At 43.3% G+C, this 21,620-nt stretch overlaps 1 protein-coding gene across 1 annotated transcript in view; it reads left to right on the top strand.

Annotated features, from left to right (window-relative positions):
- The window catches only part of LOC102448196 (mucin-2-like), a 157,722-nt gene that overhangs the window by 121,286 nt on the left and 14,816 nt on the right, over positions 1-21,620 (top strand). Inside the window, 10 exon segments of the mRNA XM_075928791.1 lie at positions 1,493-1,649; positions 2,526-2,654; positions 3,487-3,631; positions 7,137-7,180; positions 7,282-7,467; positions 8,752-9,664; positions 10,609-10,736; positions 18,964-19,208; positions 20,183-20,351; positions 20,921-21,165. Coding sequence (XP_075784906.1) covers positions 1,493-1,649; positions 2,526-2,654; positions 3,487-3,631; positions 7,137-7,180; positions 7,282-7,467; positions 8,752-9,664; positions 10,609-10,736; positions 18,964-19,208; positions 20,183-20,351; positions 20,921-21,165 — 2,361 coding nt within the window.

Raw genomic sequence — 21,620 nt, 5'->3', positions numbered from 1 at the left:
ACAGCGTGTAGTCAGCCAGTGGAACTCCTTGCCAGAGGAGGCTGTGAAGGTTAGGACTATAATAGAGTTTAAAGAGAAGCTAGATAATTTCATGAAGGTTAGGTCCATAAAAGGCTATTAGCCAGGGGATAAAATGGTGTCCTTGGCCTCTGTTTGTCAGAGGCTGGAGAGAGATGGCAGAAGACAAATTGCTTGATTGTGTGTTCGGTCCACCCTCTCTGGGGCACCTGGTGCTGGCCACTGTTGGAAGACAGGATACTGGACTAGAAGGACCTTTGGGGTGTGTCTAGACTACTGAGTTTTGTCGACAAAAGTGGACTTTTGTCGACAAAACTATACCAGCGTCTACACTACCGCTGAGTTCTGTTGACATAACGTCGACAGAACTCAGCAGTTTTGTCAACGCTGGTATACCTCATTTTACGAGGCATAACACCTTCTGTCGACAGAGTTCTGTCGACAGAAGGTGTTATTGCCTGTAGGCTTGCGTCTAGACTACAGGGTTCTGTTGACAAAGCAGCTTGCTTTGTCAACAGAACTCAATGTGTCTGGAAGCTCTTTGTCGACAAGTTTTGTCGACAGATATTGTCAACAAAACTTCTGTCGACAAAACCCGGTAGTCTAGACGTACCCTTGGTCTGACCCAGTATGGCCGTTCTTATGTTCTTATGTCCTGAAAGAACCCATCCACTAGAAGAAGGGAGTCAGAGCCAATTGATAACTAAATATCTAGCTATTCAGAAATTTCATTTGGATCCATTTTCTCCCTATTCCAAATGAACTAATCCCCACTGAAGTTAGTTCTCATGCATTCTGATGCAGGTGCACAGTTCATCAGCTAACATGTTTTATCTTGAATTTCAGGCTGGATTATTCTACCCGATAGGAATTGACATTGGACCAGTAGACCAATACAGCACTGCTTATTTTATAGAAAAAAATCTTACTTTTCTTGCATAAAAGAAGGATAATCTTAAGTACTGACTTTGAGGGGTTTTAGCTTTATTTTTAATGTTTGTTAACTAATATTTTCATAATATAACATATTCACCATCTATCCCTGAGTTAATTATTAACATGCTAGGGTCGCGGTGTGTGGAAAGTATTGATTGAGACATCAACAACTATTGATAAAACAATCTACATTGTTTTACATAACTGTGTTCTTTTACTTTAATTCTTTTCATAAATACAAACCCTAATTTCCAAACATAGTTGCCTACCTGCTCAAAGCCCGTATTTCGGGGCTCAAATCTGCAATTGTTTGCAAATCTGCTGATGTGAATGACCAAATATATGATTTAGACATACTGTTTTAGCATCCACATGGGAAACCCGGGCATAGTTTGTCTAGCAATACAAGTACAAGAAAATGAACATTACAGATTTTGCCTTGTTGTGGGATGTTAAGATTCTAGAAGACTTACCCTGGAAAAGCAAGATGAACCTGAAGAAAGTAAAACTTACACTTACTGTTTTCTTGGTCTAACAGATTGACCCAGCTAAGTATTATGAAGAATGTGTGGCTGATGCTTGTGCCTGTGACACTGGGGGAGATTGTGAATGCTTCTGCACAGCAGTAGCTGCATATGCTCAAGCATGCAGTGAATTTGGTGTTTGTATAGCCTGGAGAACTCCCTCAATCTGTCGTGAGTATTTGCCTATAGTTCAATGGAAATTGAAAAAATGATGTGTCCATTTCATAGCAATTGTTTTGAGAATGTCATTAATTATATAGGGTATGTCTACACTAGCCACCCTAATTCAAACTAGGGTGGCTAATATAGTCTTTCGAACTTGCAAATGAGGCCCAGGATTAAAACATCAGGAGTAATTCCTCAGGAGGAGTAATGGTAGTCCGAATTAGGGGCTTTAGTTCGAACTACCTAGCCCGTGTCGTGTGTAGCCGCAGGCAGGGAGTTCAAACTATGAGGCATTTAAAAATGGCAGCACCCAGGAACATGCAAATAAAGCCCAGGATATTTAAATCCCAGGCTTTATTTGCAAGTTCGAATGACTACATTAGCCACCATAGTTCGAACTAGGGTGGCTAGTGTAGACATAGCCTATGGTATTAAATGTACAATAACTACTTGTTCTCAATCCTGTGTTTCATGTCAAACAGGGTTGACAATTATAAAGTTTCAGCTCTTGATTCATGACTTTCAGGACTATCCAAATAGCATGGTAGGGTATGCTGTTTTGGGATATCAGAGGTATCCCGAAATAGCTACCCCGCGTCTTTTGAATGTGTCCACTATTGCAAAATATAGCAGACACGCTATCTTGGCATCCCTGCAAACCTTGTTGCACAAGGGATAAGAGATGTCTTGAAATAGTGTGTGTTATTTTGAAATTTGGGTGCTGTGTAGACACATCAAATTTCAAAATAGCCTATTTCAAAATATAATTGAAATAAGATATTATTTCAGCATAGACATACCCGTAGTGGTAAAATGGAGGGTTCTGAACAAAACACCAAGGCATTTTATTCTGAACATGTCTATTTTCCTGTTTCCCCTTAGCTATGTTCTGTGATTATTACAACGTAAAAGGAGGATGTGATTGGCACTACAAACCTTGTGGAGCCCCCTGCATGAAGACCTGTAGGAATCCAAGTGGAATATGCCTTCATAAGTTACCAGGCTTAGAAGGTAAAAGGATCAGGCACCCAGTATATATCACTTGCGGTAGACAACTGGTTATCATGTTTTTTCAGCTCAGTCTGTTGGACCAAATTCTCCCTTCAGATACACCCCATACTCTCTCATCTTCTTCCATGGGTTGCATTGGCATAAGTGAGGGCAGTTTGGTCTACAACATTTGAAAACATTTGTAGGAATCAGTCCCTGTGGAATCTCCTAATGGTAATACCCTGTATGCTGCATGAGAGAACTGTATTAGTATCTTGGTACATAGCCTCACATCACATCCACATATGAAGGGAACTATAGGAGCCTTGTTTGCTACATAATAACACCAAGAAAGGAGGCATTAACAAGAACCTAGCAGAAGCAGTTTCCCTTTTATTTGGAAGGACCTATCACACTATAAGAAAGGCAAGCCAAAGAGATTAAGCCAGGGGAAGGAGAAGAAATTTGGAAAGCCCTTGGACCTGAGAAATATAACCCCAAAAAGAAAAATGAAAAGGAATTACCCCCTGTGAAAAAACAAGTAGCCCTGTGGCACCTTTAAAGACTAGTATCATGAGCTTTTCAAGGCAAAACCCACTAAATGGAAGATCATCGAAGCCTGAATTTTGGGGCTCAAATCTGCAATTGTTTGCAAATCTACTGATGTGAATGACCAAACATATGATTTAGACATACTGTTTTAGCATCCATATGGGACTCTATATACATTTTTGTTAGTCTCTAAGGTGCCACGGGACTATTCATTGTTTTTAAAGTTATAGACTAATATGGCTACCCTTCTGAGACTTCTGTGTAAAGTTCTAGCTTAAACTTTCGATTTGTTTTGGTTCAGGCTGCTATCCAAACTGTCCTGCAAACAAGCCATATTTCAATGAGGATGAAATGAAGTGTGTTGATACGTGTGGTTGTTATGATGCTGAAGGAAACTACCACGAACCAGGCGTGAGCTTCTACTTGAGGGACAACTGTCAGTTATGGTAAGATATAACATAGAGTCTGATGGTGTTAAGGGGAAAAGATCAAAAGCAGCTTTTGAAAGCTGTGGGCCTCAGAGTTAGAGTAAGGTGAGTTCATGGTCTCTATTCAAAAATGATCCCTTATTGTCACAAGCCAGTTTTCATATTACTTGCGAGCAATTCTATTCTGTGGAATCAATTTTGGATTCTGTTGAATTTGTTCTGATTATCACAATAAATTCTTCATCTTAGTAGGACAGAAAAAATACTGTGTATTTTATAAGTAGGTTTGTTCAGTTCTATACTCTTATATCTTGGTGATATTCCTATAAGGGCACTCATCACTATGAAATAAGAGTGCAAAATAATACAAACCTGATTTTATAATATCTATAATTTATATAATATATACTATTAGCAGACATACCTGGCATTGCCTGGATCCTTCAGGTCGGGGGTTGATGGTTTGGAGGAATGCAGCAGTCAGGGCAGGGCCTTGAGAATATGGGGGGACAGTGCAGGAGGCAGAGGGTGGGGGATGAGAGAGTGAGGGTTGGGGTTGAGGAGGGGCTCAGGACAGGAGGTCCCATTGGGCCTTTTCTATCCCCCTCCACACAGACAGACACACACACACAGACACACACACACACACACACACCAGCCCATACTCTAGCTGCCAGGAACCTTTTCTCTCTCTCCAGCCAACTCCCCCTGGCTGCCAGAAGCCTTTTCTCTGCCCCCAATGACCCACCCCCAGCTGCCAGTGGCCTTTTTTCTTCCCCCTAGCTCCCCCTCAGCTCACCCCACCCTGCTGCCAGGAATCTTTTTTGACACACACACACACACACCCCAGTCTCCTGGCTGCCAGGGACTTTTACTCTGGGGGCTCATCTAGACTATGCTAAAGTGTCGAAAAAGGATATGCAAATTCCATGGGAATTTGCATATCTTCTTCTGATCTCACTTTTGAAAGCAGCATTTGAAAGTTGTGGGCCACGGACCCAGAGTAAGGTGAGTTCATGGTCTCTGTGCAAAAATGATCCCTTATTGTCACATGCCAGTTTTCATATTACTTGTGAGCAATTCTATTACTATTTCATATGACTTGTGAGCAGAGCTTTCAAAATTTAAAGTAAGGCTAGATCCTGTGTTTACAGGATCTTTCAAAAAAAAGCACCCTGTTTTCGAAAGAATCGCGTCTAGACTGCGGTTTCAATTTCGAAAGAACGCCATTATGTGATTATGCAAATGAAGTGTGGGATATTTAAATCCCGGCTTCATTTGCACTTTTGAAGTGCTGCATTTACATCCCTCTGTCGACAAAGGGATGTAAGCTAGATGTGCCTTTAGACGCAGCTTTTTCAGCAAACCTCCCTCCTTTGTCGAAAAGCCGCTCTTCCTCAAAAAATGAGGTTTACGTGGCTTTTCGACAAAGGCGAGGGGGAGGTCGCTGAAAAAGCAATCTCTGTTTTGAAAGTGAGACTGGAAGAAGATATGCAGATTCCCACGGAATTTCCATATCCTCTTTCAACACTCTAGCATAGTCTGGATGAGCCCTGGGATGAGGAAAAGAGTTCGGGGAAGGGAGGCTACTTACCTGCTGTTCTGGCAGGCAAGATGGCAGAGCCCCAGCCCTGCTGGCTACTTCCTTGGTGGCCACTCTTATTATTGCATCACTCTGAACAGTAAACCCTCCCCCTTTGCATGGTATGGAAAACAGACCCTTTTCTGGGGCTTCTTATTGTCCTGGCCCAACCAAACCCCAACTTTGCTTAAGGTAGGAGAAAAGGAAGATGAATACCAAATCTGGTGGTCCTAGCTCTTACCTTTTAGGAGAAGTTCTTGAACATACGGACTCGCAGACAGACACACAGACAAATACAAACCTCTAAAATAGATAGATAGATAGATAGATAGATAGATAGATAGATAGATAGATAGATAGATAGATAGATAGATAGATAGATAGATAAAACCTCAGAAATCTATCTATCTATCAATGTCCATATATAATTCATAACTGATATGAGCCAATATTCAGTTTTCTTAGCCTTACGGCCAAAAAAATCATTGGAAGAGTGACGAATGTGACAAGTGACCTCTCTAAAAATTCGTTCCTTTAGTTTCCCATGGTTTTGGGCTTCATTCTTAAGAAAGTATACTTATTAAGTTTGCAGATGATACCAAGCCGGGAGGGGTTGCGACTACTCTGGAGGATAGGGTCATAATTCAAAATGATCTGGACAAATTGGAGAAATGGTCTGAGGTAAACAGGATGAAGTTTAATAAAGACAAATGTAAAGTGCTCCATTTAGGAAGGAATAATCAGTTTCACACATACAGACTGGGAAGCAATTGTCTAGAAAGGAGTACGGCAGAAAGGGATCTAAGGGTTATAGTGGACCACAAGCTGAATATGAGTCAGCAGTGTGATGCTATTGCAAAAAAAGCAAACGTGATTCTGGGACGCATTAACAGGTGTGTTGTGAGCAAGACTCGAGAAGTCATTCTTTCGCTCTACTCTGCGCTGATCAGGCCTCAGTTGGAGTATTGTGTCCAGTTCTGGGCACCGCATTTCAAGAAAGATGTGGAGAAATTGGAGAGGGTCCAGAGAAGAGCAACAAGAATGATTAAAGGTCTAGAGAACATGACCTATGAGGGAAGGCTGAAGGAATTGGGTTTGTTTAGTTTAGAAAAGAGAAGACTGAGGGGTGTCATAAGACTAAAAGGGTGTCACATAAGGAGGAGGGAGAAAATGTTTTCATCTTGGCCTCTGAAGATAGAACAAGAAGCAATGGGCTTAAACTGTAGCAAGGTAGGTTTAGGTTGGACATTAGGAAAAAGTTCCTAACTGTCAGGGTAGTTAAACACTGGAATAAATTGCCCAGGGAGATTGTGGAATCCCCATCTGTGGAGATATTTAAGAGTAGGTTAGATAAATGTCTATCAAGGATGGTCTAGACAGTATTTGGTTCTGCCATGGGGACAGGGGCCTGGACTTGATGACCTCTCGAGATCCCTTCCAGTCCTAGTAATCTATGATTCTATGATTCTCATAAAGGAGCTGAGGTCTGATTTCAGGCAGATGATTGGGTAAAAGAAGGGCACTCAGAGGGGCTAACATGAACTGGCTCAAAGGGGGAGGCATACAAAGAGATTGATCTAACAGTAAGGTAATGGGGGAAAGAATGGACCCACTTCTTGACCTCCCTCTGATCCATGAGGCTCCAATGTCAGAATTGACTGTAGGGAGGAAGAAAAAAAAACAGCTTCTAAGCAGGACATGCTGTGTGTATGGTGGACAGGGAGCAGCACCCTCCTCTTAGCTATTCACCTTTGAAGAGATACTTTAATCAGAGCTGCCTAGCTAGAATCTAGAGAAGTAGTTCAGTCAAACCCCAATTCAGAAGAACTTCTCCCTGGATTATGATGAGAAATTTAGTAGAGATACCATAACAGTAAAAGGAGTTGATCCCTTTTCATGCATCTTCAGTCTCTCATTTCTACTCTCTGTTATTTCTTTCAGTACATGCACAATGGAAGGCACAGAGTGCACGTTTGATGCTGAAGGTAAGTTGGCAAAGAAGATTTATGAATGCAAACAAATCCTTGAGCTTTTGTTGTATTTGATGGTTAACTGGCAATGCCATTCCATCTCTTCTGTTTTACAGCATGTTATTGCTACTATGAAGGGCACACATATAAATATAAGGATGTTATTTATAACACCACAGATGGGATTGGAGGGTGTATGAGTGCAACTTGTGACATCAATGGAACAATAAACAGAGAAGTATTTGAATGCAGTGGAATTACAACCACCACCCCGTTTACATTTAGTACAGTTCAACCTACAAGTTCTGCAGGTATTTCTGTGCATTTCTCAAAATAGCTGAAAAAAATCTTTGCATGCCTGGGGGTAAGGGCCTCTAATAGTACATGCGTGTACTATAAGTTGGTAACTGCTACAAAAATAGAAACACAACTAGCAGTGCTATCCCCTGAGGATTCTTTGCATTGCTAGTGTAGAGAGATACCACGTCAGCGTCTACAAATTCTCTCCCTCAGTGCCCCCACTGTTCACCTGGGTAACAATACCATTAATGGCTCCCAGAGGAAAGGTAGTGTGTCTAATTCATCTTTATGCCTGGGGGATCACTGACTGTCATAAGCATGAGGGAAAACACCTCTAAGTACATCTCTCAGACACTTCTAGATACAGGGGTATCTTTACTACATCTCCTTAAATATATAGTGGACAATGAATAGCAACCATTTTAAAATCAACTAAGCACCAAAAAAAAAAAAACCTAAAGCTAAAAAAATCCAAGGAACTTTCAAGATATTTCAGTATGTCCTTTGACACTCTTCCTGATTGCTAACGATTTCTGTAATCTTGCAGTAATCTCTCCTAAAAAGCTCATTTATTTCTGCTTGGTCCTGCAGTTACTGTATCATGCTAAACATGCAAAACTTGCAAATATATCCATAGCATCATTCAGTAATCTAATGAACATAACGTGATTAATTCAGTGTGAGATTAAACAGAAGCAGCCATACTGGGCAGATAATGGTATTTATTCAACAAAAACGTCTCAATGATATCAAGATGCTATAGAAGCCTAGATTAAAATAAAGAAAAGGGTTATAAATATGACAGTCTTGATTCTTTTTTACTTGTTTCTTGTGTAGTCACGATGAAGTGAGTGTACCATTTTAATTTTCAATTGTAAATAACTACAAAAGAAATAATACGGTGGAAATTCAGGCTCTCCTTTCCTTACATTCTACACAGTGAATCTTAAAAATTCACACACATCCTTTATATCTTGCAACCTGATACATAAAGATCATTTTGAATATCTGTAACTACAAAAGCAGAAAGAAACAGACTGTAAATCACATTAAACTTTGATACTACATACACTCACACAGGAGATCAAAATTTTTCTTCCAAAACACTGTACCAGATGACAATATAAGATAATAAAGGTCACCACTGCAGTCTTAAATTAAACTGTGCAAGACAATTGCCCCAATCTTTCCAAATGTAGAACTTCTAACTAAGTATTAGACCCTCATAATTAAAAAGGATTCCGAATCTGAGGATAAGCAACTGCATTTTTTTCTTTGTACCACAGGAACAACAATGATGCCACCAGTTACAACTGTATGTGTTCATGAAGAATGCCACTGGTCAGCATGGTATGACATCAGCTCTCCAGCCGAAGGTTCCAAAACTGGAGATTTTGAAACATTTGAGAAGCTAAGACAAAAGGGCTATAGAGTTTGCAAATCTCCAAGAGATGTTGAATGCAGAGCAACACAGTACCCTGAGACTCCACTAAAAGACCTGAACCAAACGGTGACATGTAGCAAAAATATTGGACTCATATGTAATAATGAGGACCAGACTACATCAATCTGCGACAACTACGAGATCAAAATATTATGTTGTAGTTATCTCCCATGTGTGTCTTCACCATTCACCACATCAGTCACCATTAATGAATATCCAACAGCAACAACTACTACAGTTCAATCAAAAACAATTTCAAATCCAACTACTACAAGAACTGAAGAAAGTTCAACTACTGTTACACCACCAAAAATGACAACAGGTTTAACATCAACACTTAAAGAATCTACAATAACAGAAAGCCAGACACTACTTTATACAAGTCTAGCTCTGCCAGAATCACAAAGAACCACGCCTGTACCCGCAGTACCCACTTCAGTATCAGTCCCCTCCACTTCTTCTCCCCCAACTCCTGCAACATCTATACCAGCAGGGTCAGCTGGTACAACATCAGCACAAACTGGTCCAAATATAAGCACCACCCTTACGCCTCCACAAAAAACAACAGGTTCAACCTCAACAGTGAAGGAATCTAAAATGACTGAAAGCACTACACTACTTTCCAAAAGTCCAGCACTGCCAACAGCAAAAGGAACCACAACTGTACCACTCGGCACCATTACAGTATCAGTCAACCCCAGTGTTTCTTCTCCAGCTCCACCAACTTCAGTACCAACAGGTTCAGGTGGTACAACGTCAATACACACAGGCCCAAACTCACAGACTACAGTGACGCCTCCAGAAATGACAACAGGTTCAATAACAACATCTCCGGAATCTACAGTAACTGAAAGCACTACACTACTTTCCACAAGTCCAGTACTGCCAGGGGCAAAAGGAACCACGCCTGTACCCCCAGGACCCACTGCAGTATCATTCCCCACCACTTCTTCTCCCCCAACTCCTGCAACATCTATACCAGCAGGGTCAGCTGGTACAACATCAGCACAAACTGGTCCAAATATAAGCACCACCCTTACGCCTCCACAAAAAACAACAGGTTCAACCTCAACAGTGAAGGAATCTACAATGACTGAAAGCACTACACTTCTTTCCAAAAGTCCAGCACTGCCAACAGCAAAAGGAACCACAACAGTACCACTCGGCACCATTACAGTATCAGTCAACCCCAGTGTTTCTTCTCCAGCTCCACCAACTTCAGTACCAACAGGTTCAGGTGGTACAACGTCAATACACACAGGCCCAAACTCACAGACTACAGTGACGCCTCCAGAAATGACAACAGGTTCAATAGCAACATCTCCGGAATCTACAGTAACTGAAAGCACTACACTACTTTCCACAAGTCCAGTACTGCCAGGGGCAAAAGGAACCACGCCTGTACCCCCAGGACCCACTGCAGTATCAGTCCCCACCACTTCTTCTCCCCCAACTCCTGCAACATCTATACCAGCAGGGTCAGCTGGTACAACATCAGCACAAACTGGTCCAAATATAAGCACCACCCTTACGCCTCCACAAAAAACAACAGGTTCAACCTCAACAGTGAAGGAATCTACAATGACTGAAAGCACTACACTTCTTTCCAAAAGTCCAGCACTGCCAACAGCAAAAGGAACCACAACAGTACCACTCGGCACCATTACAGTATCAGTCAACCCCAGTGTTTCTTCTCCAGCTCCACCAACTTCAGTACCAACAGGTTCAGGTGGTACAACGTCAATACACACAGGCCCAAACTCACAGACTACAGTGACGCCTGCAGAAATGACAACAGGTTCAATAACAACATCTCCGGAATCTACAGTAAGTGAAAGCACTACACTACTTTCCACAAGTCCAGTACTGCCAGGGGCAAAAGGAACCACGCCTGTACCCCTAGGACCCACTGCAGTATCATTCCCCACCACTTCTTCTCCCCCAACTCCTGCAACATCTATACCAGCAGGGTCAGCTGGTACAACATCAGCACAAACTGGTCCAAATATAAGCACCACCCTTACGCCTCCACAAAAAACAACAGGTTCAACCTCAACAGTGAAGGAATCTACAATGACTGAAAGCACTACACTTCTTTCCAAAAGTCCAGCACTGCCAACAGCAAAAGGAACCACAACAGTACCACTCGGCACCATTACAGTATCAGTCAACCCCAGTGTTTCTTCTCCAGCTCCACCAACTTCAGTACCAACAGGTTCAGGTGGTACAACGTCAATACACACAGGCCCAAACTCACAGACTACAGTGACGCCTCCAGAAATGACAACAGGTTCAATAACAACATCTCCGGAATCTACAGTAACTGAAAGCACTACACTACTTTCCACAAGTCCAGTACTGCCAGGGGCAAAAGGAACCACGCCTGTACCCCCAGGACCCACTGCAGTATCAGTCCCCACCACTTCTTCTCCCCCAACTCCTGCAACATCTATACCAGCAGGGTCAGCTGGTACAACATCAGCACAAACTCGTCCAAATATAAGCACCACCCTTACGCCTCCACAAAAAACAACAGGTTCAACCTCAACAGTGAAGGAATCTACAATGACTGAAAGCACTACACTTCTTTCCAAAAGTCCAGCACTGCCAACAGCAAAAGGAACCACAACAGTACCACTCGGCACCATTACAGTATCAGTCAACCCCAGTGTTTCTTCTCCAGCTCCACCAACTTCAGTACCAACAGCTTCAGGTGGTACAACGTCAATACACACAGGCCCAAACTCACAGGCTACAGTGACGCCTGCAGAAATGACAACAGGTTCAATAGCAACATCTCCGGAATCTACAGTAACCGAAAGCACTACACTACTTTCCACAAGTCCAGTACTGCCAGGGGCAAAAGGAACCACGGCTGTACCCGCAGGACCCACTGCAGTGTCAGTCCCCACCACTTCTTCTCGCCCAACTCCTGCAACATCTATACCAGCAGGGTCAGCTGGTACAACATCAGCACAAACTGGTCCAAATATAAGCACCACCCTTACGCCTCCACAAAAAACAACAGGTTCAACCTCAACAGTGAAGGAATCTACAATGACTGAAAGCACTACACTTCTTTCCAAAAGTCCAGCACTGCCAACAGCAAAAGGAACCACAACAGTACCACTCGGCACCATTACAGTATCAGTCAACCCCAGTGTTTCTTCTCCAGCTCCACCAACTTCAGTACCAACAGCTTCAGGTGGTACAACGTCAATACACACAGGCCCAAACTCACAGACTACAGTGACGCCTGCAGAAATGACAACAGGTTCAATAACAACATCTCCGGAATCTACACTAACTGAAAGCACTACACCACTTTCCACAAGTCCAGTACTGCCAGGGGCAAAAGGAACCACGCCTGTACCCCCAGGACCCACTGCAGTATCATTCCCCTCCACTTCTTCTCCCCCAACTCCTGCAACATCTATACCAGCAGGGTCAGCTGGTACAACATCAGCACAAACTGGTCCAAATATAAGCACCACCCTTACGCCTCCACAAAAAACAACAGGTTCAACCTCAACAGTGAAGGAATCTACAATGACTGAAAGCACTACACTTCTTTCCAAAAGTCCAGCACTGCCAACAGCAAAAGGAACCACAACAGTACCACTCGGCACCATTACAGTATCAGTCAACCCCAGTGTTTCTTCTCCAGCTCCACCAACTTCAGTACCAACAGGTTCAGGTGGTACAACGTCAATACACACAGGCCCAAACTCACAGACTACAGTGACGCCTCCAGAAATGACAACAGGTTCAATAGCAACATCTCCGGTATCTACAGTAACTGAAAGCACTACACTACTTTCCACAAGTCCAGTACTGCCAGGGGCAAAAGGAACCACGCCTGTACCCCCAGGACCCACTGCAGTATCATTCCCCTCCACTTCTTCTCCCCCAACTCCTGCAACATCTATACCAGCAGGGTCAGCTGGTACAACATCAGCACAAACTGGTCCAAATATAAGCACCACCCTTACGCCTCCACAAAAAACAACAGGTTCAACCTCAACAGTGAAGGAATCTACAATGACTGAAAGCACTACACTTCTTTCCAAAAGTCCAGCACTGCCAACAGCAAAAGGAACCACAACAGTACCACTCGGCACCATTACAGTATCAGTCAACCCCAGTGTTTCTTCTCCAGCTCCACCAACTTCAGTACCAACAGGTTCAGGTGGTACAACGTCAATACACACAGGCCCAAACTCACAGACTACAGTGACGCCTCCAGAAATGACAACAGGTTCAATAACAACATCTCCGGAATCTACAGTAACTGAAAGCACTACACTACTTTCCACAAGTCCAGTACTGCCAGGGGCAAAAGGAACCACGCCTGTACCCCCAGGACCCACTGCAGTATCATTCCCCTCCACTTCTTCTCCCCCAACTCCTGCAACATCTATACCAGCAGGGTCAGCTGGTACAACATCAGCACAAACTGGTCCAAATATAAGCACCACCCTTACGCCTCCACAAAAAACAACAGGTTCAACCTCAACAGTGAAGGAATCTACAATGACTGAAAGCACTACACTTCTTTCCAAAACTCCAGCACTGCCAACAGCAAAAGGAACCACAACAGTACGACTCAGCACCATTACAGTATCAGTCAACCCCAGTGTTTCTTCTCCAGCTCCACCAACTTCAGTACCAACAGGTTCAGGTGGTACAACGTCAATACACACAGGCCCAAACTCACAGACTACAGTGACGCCTCCAGAAATGACAACAGGTTCAATAGCAACATCTCCGGAATCTACAGTAACTGAAAGCACTACACTACTTTCCACAAGTCCAGTACTGCCAGGGGCAAAAGGAACCACGCCTGTACCCCCAGGACCCACTGCAGTATCAGTCCCCACCACTTCTTCTCCCCCAACTCCTGCAACATCTATACCAGCAGGGTCAGCTGGTACAACATCAGCACAAACTGGTCCAAATATAAGCACCACCCTTACGCCTCCACAAAAAACAACAGGTTCAACCTCAACAGTGAAGGAATCTACAATGACTGAAAGCACTACACTTCTTTCCAAAAGTCCAGCACTGCCAACAGCAAAAGGAACCACAACAGTACCACTCGGCACCATTACAGTATCAGTCAACCCCAGTGTTTCTTCTCCAGCTCCACCAACTTCAGTACCAACAGATTCAGGTGGTACAACGTCAATACACACAGGCCCAAACTCACAGACTACAGTGACGCCTCCAGAAATGACAACAGGTTCAATAACAACATCTCCGGAATCTACAGTAACTGAAAGCACTACACTACTTTCCACAAGTCCAGTACTGCCAGGGGCAAAAGAAACCACACCTGTACCCCCAGGACCCACTGCAGTATCAGTCCCCTCCACTTCTTCTCCCCCAACTCCTGCAACATCTATACCAGCAGGGTCAGCTGGTACAACATCAGCACAAACTGGTCCAAATATAAGCACCACCCTTACGCCTCCACAAAAAACAACAGGTTCAACCTCAACAGTGAAGGAATCTACAATGACTGAAAGCACTACACTTCTGTCCAAAAGTCCAGCACTGTCAACAGCAAAAGGAACCACAACAGTACCACTCGGCACCATTACAGTATCAGTCAACCCCAGTGTTTCTTCTCCAGCTCCACCAACTTCAGTACCAACAGGTTCAGGTGGTACAACGTCAATACACACAGGCCCAAACTCACAGACTACAGTGACGCCTCCAGAAATGACAACAGGTTCAATAACAACATCTCCGGAATCTACAGTAACTGAAAGCACTACACTACTTTCCACAAGTCCAGTACTGCCAGGGGCAAAAGGAACCACGCCTGTACCCCCAGGACCCACTGCAGTATCATTCCCCTCCACTTCTTCTCCCCCAACTCCTGCAACATCTATACCAGCAGGGTCAGCTGGTACAACATCAGCACAAACTCGTCCAAATATAAGCACCACCCTTACGCCTCCACAAAAAACAACAGGTTCAACCTCAACAGTGAAGGAATCTACAATGACTGAAAGCACTACACTTCTTTCCAAAAGTCCAGCACTGCCAACAGCAAAAGGAACCACAACAGTACCACTCGGCACCATTACAGTATCAGTCAACCCCAGTGTTTCTTCTCCAGCTCCACCAACTTCAGTACCAACAGGTTCAGGTGGTACAACGTCAATACACACAGGCCCAAACTCACAGACTACAGTGACGCCTGCAGAAATGACAACAGGTTCAATAACAACATCTCCGGAATCTACAGTAACTGAAAGCACTACACTACTTTCCACAAGTCCAGTACTGCCAGGGGCAAAAGGAACCACGCCTGTACCCCCAGGACCCACTGCAGTATCATTCCCCTCCACTTCTTCTCCCCCAACTCCTGCAACATCTATACCAGCAGGGTCAGCTGGTACAACATCAGCACAAACTCGTCCAAATATAAGCACCACCCTTACGCCTCCACAAAAAACAACAGGTTCAACCTCAACAGTGAAGGAATCTACAATGACTGAAAGCACTACACTTCTTTCCAAAAGTCCAGCACTGCCAACAGCAAAAGGAACCACAACAGTACCACTCGGCACCATTACAGTATCAGTCAACCCCAGTATTTCTTCTCCAGCTCCACCAACTTCAGTACCAACAGGTTCAGGTGGTACAACGTCAATACACACAGGCCCAAACTCACAGACTACAGTGACGCCTCCAGAAATGACAACAGGTTCAATAGCAACATCTCCGGAATCTACAGTAACTGAAAGCACTACACTACTTTCCACAAGTCCAGTACTGCCAGGGGCAAAAGGAACCATGCCTGTACCCCCAGGACCCACTGCAGTATCAGTCCCCACCACTTCTTCTCCCCCAACTCCTGCAACATCTATACCAGCAGGGTCAGCTGGTACAACATCAGCACAAACTGGTCCAAATATAAGCACCACCCTTACGCCTCAACAAAAAACAACAGGTTCAACCTCAACAGTGAAGGAATCTACAATGACTGAAAGCACTACACTTCTGTCCAAAAGTCCAGCACTGTCAACAGCAAAAGGAACCACAACAGTACCACTCGGCACCATTACAGTATCAGTCAACCCCAGTGTTTCTTCTCCAGCTCCACCAACTTCAGTACCAACAGGTTCAGGTGGTACAACGTCAATACACACAGGCCCAAACTCACAGACTACAGTGACGCCTCCAGAAATGACAACAGGTTCAATAACAACATCTCCGGAATCTACAGTAACTGAAAGCACTACACTACTTTCCACAAGTCCAGTACTGCCAGGGGCAAAAGGAACCACGCCTGTACCCCCAGGACCCACTGCAGTATCATTCCCCTCCACTTCTTCTCCCCCAACTCCTGCAACATCTATACCAGCAGGGTCAGCTGGTACAACATCAGCACAAACTCGTCCAAATATAAGCACCACCCTTACGCCTCCACAAAAAACAACAGGTTCAACCTCAACAGTGAAGGAATCTACAATGACTGAAAGCACTACACTTCTTTCCAAAAGTCCAGCACTGCCAACAGCAAAAGGAACCACAACAGTACCACTCGGCACCATTACAGTATCAGTCAACCCCAGTGTTTCTTCTCCAGCTCCACCAACTTCAGTACCAACAGCTTCAGGTGGTACAACGTCAATACACACAGGCCCAAACTCACAGACTACAGTGACGCCTGCAGAAATGACAACAGGTTCAATAACAACATCTCCGGAATCTACAGTAACGGAAAGCACTACACTACTTTCCACAAGTCCAGTACTGCCAGGGGCAAAAGGAACCACGCCTGTACCCCCAGGACCCACTTCAGTATCATTCCCCTCCACTTCTTCTCCCCCAACTCCTGCAACATCTATACCAGCAGGGTCAGCTGGTACAACATCAGCACAAACTCGTCCAAATATAAGCACCACCCTTACGCCTCCACAAAAAACAACAGGTTCAACCTCAACAGTGAAGGAATCTACAATGACTGAAAGCACTACACTTCTTTCCAAAAGTCCAGCACTGCCAACAGCAAAAGGAACCACAACAGTACCACTCGGCACCATTACAGTATCAGTCAACCCCAGTGTCTCTTCTCCAGCTCCACCAACTTCAGTACCAACAGGTTCAGGTGGTACAACGTCAATACACACAGGCCCAAACTCACAGACTACAGTGACGCCTCCAGAAATGACAACAGGTTCAATAACAACATCTCCGGAATCTACAGTAACTGAAAGCACTACACTACTTTCCACAAGTCCAGTACTGCCAGGGGCAAAAGGAACCACGCCTGTACCCCCAGGACCCACTGCAGTATCATTCCCCACCACTTCTTCTCCCCCAACTCCTGCAACATCTATACCAGCAGGATCAGCTGGTACAACATCAGCACAAACTGGTCCAAATATAAGCACCACCCTTACGCCTCCACATAAAACAACAGGTTCAACCTCAACAGTGAAGGAATCTACAATGACTGAAAGCACTACACTTCTTTCCAAAAGTCCAGCACTGCCAACAGCAAAAGGAACCACAACAGTACCACTCGGCACCATTACAGTATCAGTCAACCCCAGTGTTTCTTCTCCAGCTCCACCAACTTCAGTACCAACAGGTTCAGGTGGTACAACGTCAATACACACAGGCCCAAACTCACAGACTACAGTGACGCCTGCAGAAATGACAACAGGTTCAATAACAACATCTCCGGAATCTACAGTAACTGAAAGCACTACACTACTTTCCACAAGTCCAGTACTGCCAGGGGCAAAAGGAACCACGCCTGTACCCCCAGGTCCCACTGCAGTATCAGTCCCCTCCACTTCTTCTCCCCCAACTCCTGCAACATCTATACCAGCAGGGTCAGCTGGTACAACATCAGCACAAACTCGTCCAAATATAAGCACCACCCTTACGCCTCCACAAAAAACAACAGGTTCAACCTCAACAGTGAAGGAATCTACAATGACTGAAAGCACTACACTTCTTTCCAAAAGTCCAGCACTGCCAACAGCAAAAGGAACCACAACTGTACCACTCGGCCCCATTACAGTATCAGTCAACCCCAGTGTCTCTTCTCCAGCTCCACCAATTTCAGTACCAACAGGTTCAGGTGGTACATCGTCAATACAAACAGGCCCAAACTCACAGACTTCAGTTACTCCTCCAGAAGTAACAGCAGTGTCAACCTCAACTGTGAAGGAATCTCTACTGACTGAAAGTACTACCCTTCTTTCTACAAGTTCAGCACAGCCCATAGCACAGGGAAGCACGGCTTTACCTCCAGGTCCCACTAGAGTATCAGTTACCTCCAGTTTTTCTTCTCCATCTCCAATAAGTTCAATATCAACAGTGTCAGCTGGTAAAACATCACGAGAAACTGTCCCTAATTCACGCACTACAGGCACTACTCCGGAAATATTTGCAGGTTTATCCTCAACAGTGAAGGGATCTACACTGACTGAAAGTTCTAAAAATCTTTCCACAAGTCCAGCACAGCCAACAGCACAGGGAACCACGCTTGTGCCCTCAGCTCCCTCTACAGTATCAGTGACCTCCAGTACTTCTCATCTAATTTCAGGGACATCGATAGTGACAGGATCATTTCGTACAACATCAGTGCGAATAGGCACAACTCCAACCATTAGGCTTACGCCTCTGGAGATCACAAGTTCATACACCACTAGTGAGAGGTCTACCTCCAATGGGAGTATTACACTTGTTTCCAAAATTCCCGGAGTGTCCACAGCATGGAGAACCACCATTTCCACTTCTGGTTTGGTGTCCTTACCTTTGAACATGAGAACCTCTGGAACATCTACTATTTCCAGCCTTTCTTCTTCATTAGTTGCAACAACTGTCGGCCCCATTAATACCTATACTACAAGCAAAAAAATTTCACCCTTCACTGCAAGCAAAGTAACTCCATGTTTATGCCATGTTTCCGGTGATTTGTTTTTTCCTGGTGAGTTTAGCATTTCATGCGTTTAAAATAGATATTTTTTATGTTCGCATTTCCTCAGCCATTTTATTTCATTGTTGTTAATTTGTTTTCTAGGGCAAGTTATATACAACAAAACAGATAATGCTGGTTGTAGTTTTTATGCACTTTGCAATGAAACATGCAACATTGAAAGATTCCAGGGGCCATGCCCTACAACATCTCCTGTTTCATTAATCCCATCACCTACAACACCAAGCTTATCAACCTCAACAGCTATATCTTCTTCAGCATCAGCAACTCCAGAAGTATCTACACCTACTCCAATATTAGGTTGCCCTGATGCTGACCCTCCGAGAAAGGTAATCTTATTATGTATTTACTTTTTCTGCATCACCACCATTCCCCAAATTGTCCCAAAACCTGCCAACAGATGACTCACATCACTGTCCTTAATTTTTATTGGGATTTGCTCATGTACATTTCCAATCAAAATCTGAATATTTGATAATAACCTGGTGCAATGTAACTTCTGTGAACGTGTGTTGTAAACTTTTTGTTTACAAATTATCCATCAACTGACTCAACATTTTTTGCAAATATGTTCAATGTTCAGAATTTCTCCTATGTATGCAAGTACATTTCAGTTTAAAGATTGTTTACAAAGTGTTCCTTGCCAGGCCTCTGAAAAAGATGTGGGGGGGAGGGGCTTGGCTCTGTGATCCCAGATGGGATGGGGCCTCAGATGAAAGAGGCCGTGCTTGGGCCGTAAGTCCTCAGCACTGCCTTGAGCATGCCACACTGCACCTCCTGTCAGGCCTATAGTAGCAGCGGACAGGACCCCCAGGCCCTTTTGTGTCACTAGGATACAAGGCAACTGCCCCCGTTGTCCCCAAACCAGTTGGCAGGCCGGGTTCCTTGTAAGTATTCCCTTGCATATTTGATATTCAACCTGGATGATTGATCGCTGAAGTCATATAGCATATTTGTCATTCCAAAACTGGATGACCTAACTTTTATAAACTAATTCCTTTGTCACCCAAAACATGTTTGTTTTTTTGGGTGAAGCAAAGTTTTATCCTAGAAGTCAACAAGATGTCCATCAACACTTTTTCTAAGAATTAATTCTGCTCTAAACCCAGACATGTAAAGGCTATCACTCATATTCAGCTGCTTTTTCAGATGTGTGACCAACTTTCTTTGCATTCCATTCTTGCTAAGCACCCATAGACAATCCTACCTGCATCCTAAAGATCATTATATTATTTTAAGATAGACATCTAAATTCTGGCTCAACTTAAACCATCTGTACAAGTCATTTCCTTATGTTTTCTAGATGAATGAATCCTGGATGTTAAACAATTGCACTATGGCAACTTGTGAAGGAGACAACAGAATTGTTCTAGTGTTTCCTCCAGTTGTAGAGCAGATTACTTGTGCAAGTGGACGCCAACCACAAAAAGTCTATGATGAGGATGGCTGCAACTACCACTATGAGTGTGACTGTAAGGGAACCAAGATAAAAGCAAAGCACTAACAATGCACATCATATTTTTAATATTGCAGAAAGAGAGGTTTTCAGAGTGTCTAGATTAATTTAGTGTTTTACCTATAACACTCGTCAAATTATAGTTTGCAAATTTATGATATTATTGTGATGAATTGATGCTTCAGGTATTTATTTTTCTCAGAATATGAAGCAGGATAAAATATTTGAATTATAATATTAGATCATTAAATTATAGATTTTTCTATTTTGCTTGGTATTTATTACACATCCATTGCAGTAGCATCTGACTAAGTAAGAGTCTGACTAAGTCTGACTAAGTAGCATCTGACTAAGTAAGAAAGAATAAAGCTAAATGGAAAGAAAAGAAAATATGGATACTTAACAGCAGTTAAACTGTGCTTCTAGAATCTTTATTTTTACAGATGTCATGCAACAAAATTAGCATTTAAATATGGTATCTCAAGTTTCGTACCAGCAACAAATCTTTCTTTGACTGGTAACTTAAAGACATTTGCTATATTTAGTTTTGATTATGAACACATATTTTTGCTTTCTTTCTGATAGGTATTTGCACTAGCTGGAGCAATTCTCACTATGAGACTTTCGATGGAACTCACTACACATTCCAGGACAACTGCACATATGTGCTGATGAAACAGATTGTGCCAAAATACAATTTCAGCATTCTTGTTGACAATCATTTCTGCGATGTGGCTGAGGCACTTTCCTGCTCTAGATCCATCATTGTGAATTACAACTCCATGAAAATAGTGCTGAGCAGTGGGAGAGACCAAAACGAGAAAAACAAGGTAAACCTGAATGGATTTCCCAAGTTTTATAAATTGCTTTAATACAAATATTTTAATAAGAGAAAGGTATTTTAATATTATATAAAAACTAAAGATTATAAACACATAACATTAGAAAGGTGGTAATTATATTTAATTCCATAAGAACTCCATATTTTTGTGTGTGAGAGAGAGAGATAGGGAGAAAGAGAAGAGAGTGGAAGAGGTCATTTTGTGATCTCTCTCTCTCTTTTTTGTAGCAAAATGCAGGACAATGTAGCACTTTAAAGACTAACAAGATGGTTTATTAGATGATGAGCTTTCGTGGGCCAGACCCACTTCCTCAGATCAAATAGTGGAAGAAAGTAGTCACAACCATATATACCAAAGGATACAATTAAAAAAATGAACAAATATGAAAAGGACAAATCACATTGCAGAACAGAAGGGGGATGCGGGGGGGGGGGGAGGGGGAG

This window comes from Pelodiscus sinensis, chromosome 4, assembly GCF_049634645.1.
Source record: "Pelodiscus sinensis isolate JC-2024 chromosome 4, ASM4963464v1, whole genome shotgun sequence".
Taxonomy (NCBI): domain Eukaryota; kingdom Metazoa; phylum Chordata; order Testudines; family Trionychidae; genus Pelodiscus; species Pelodiscus sinensis.
This window is presented reverse-complemented; position numbering and strand designations above follow the sequence as displayed.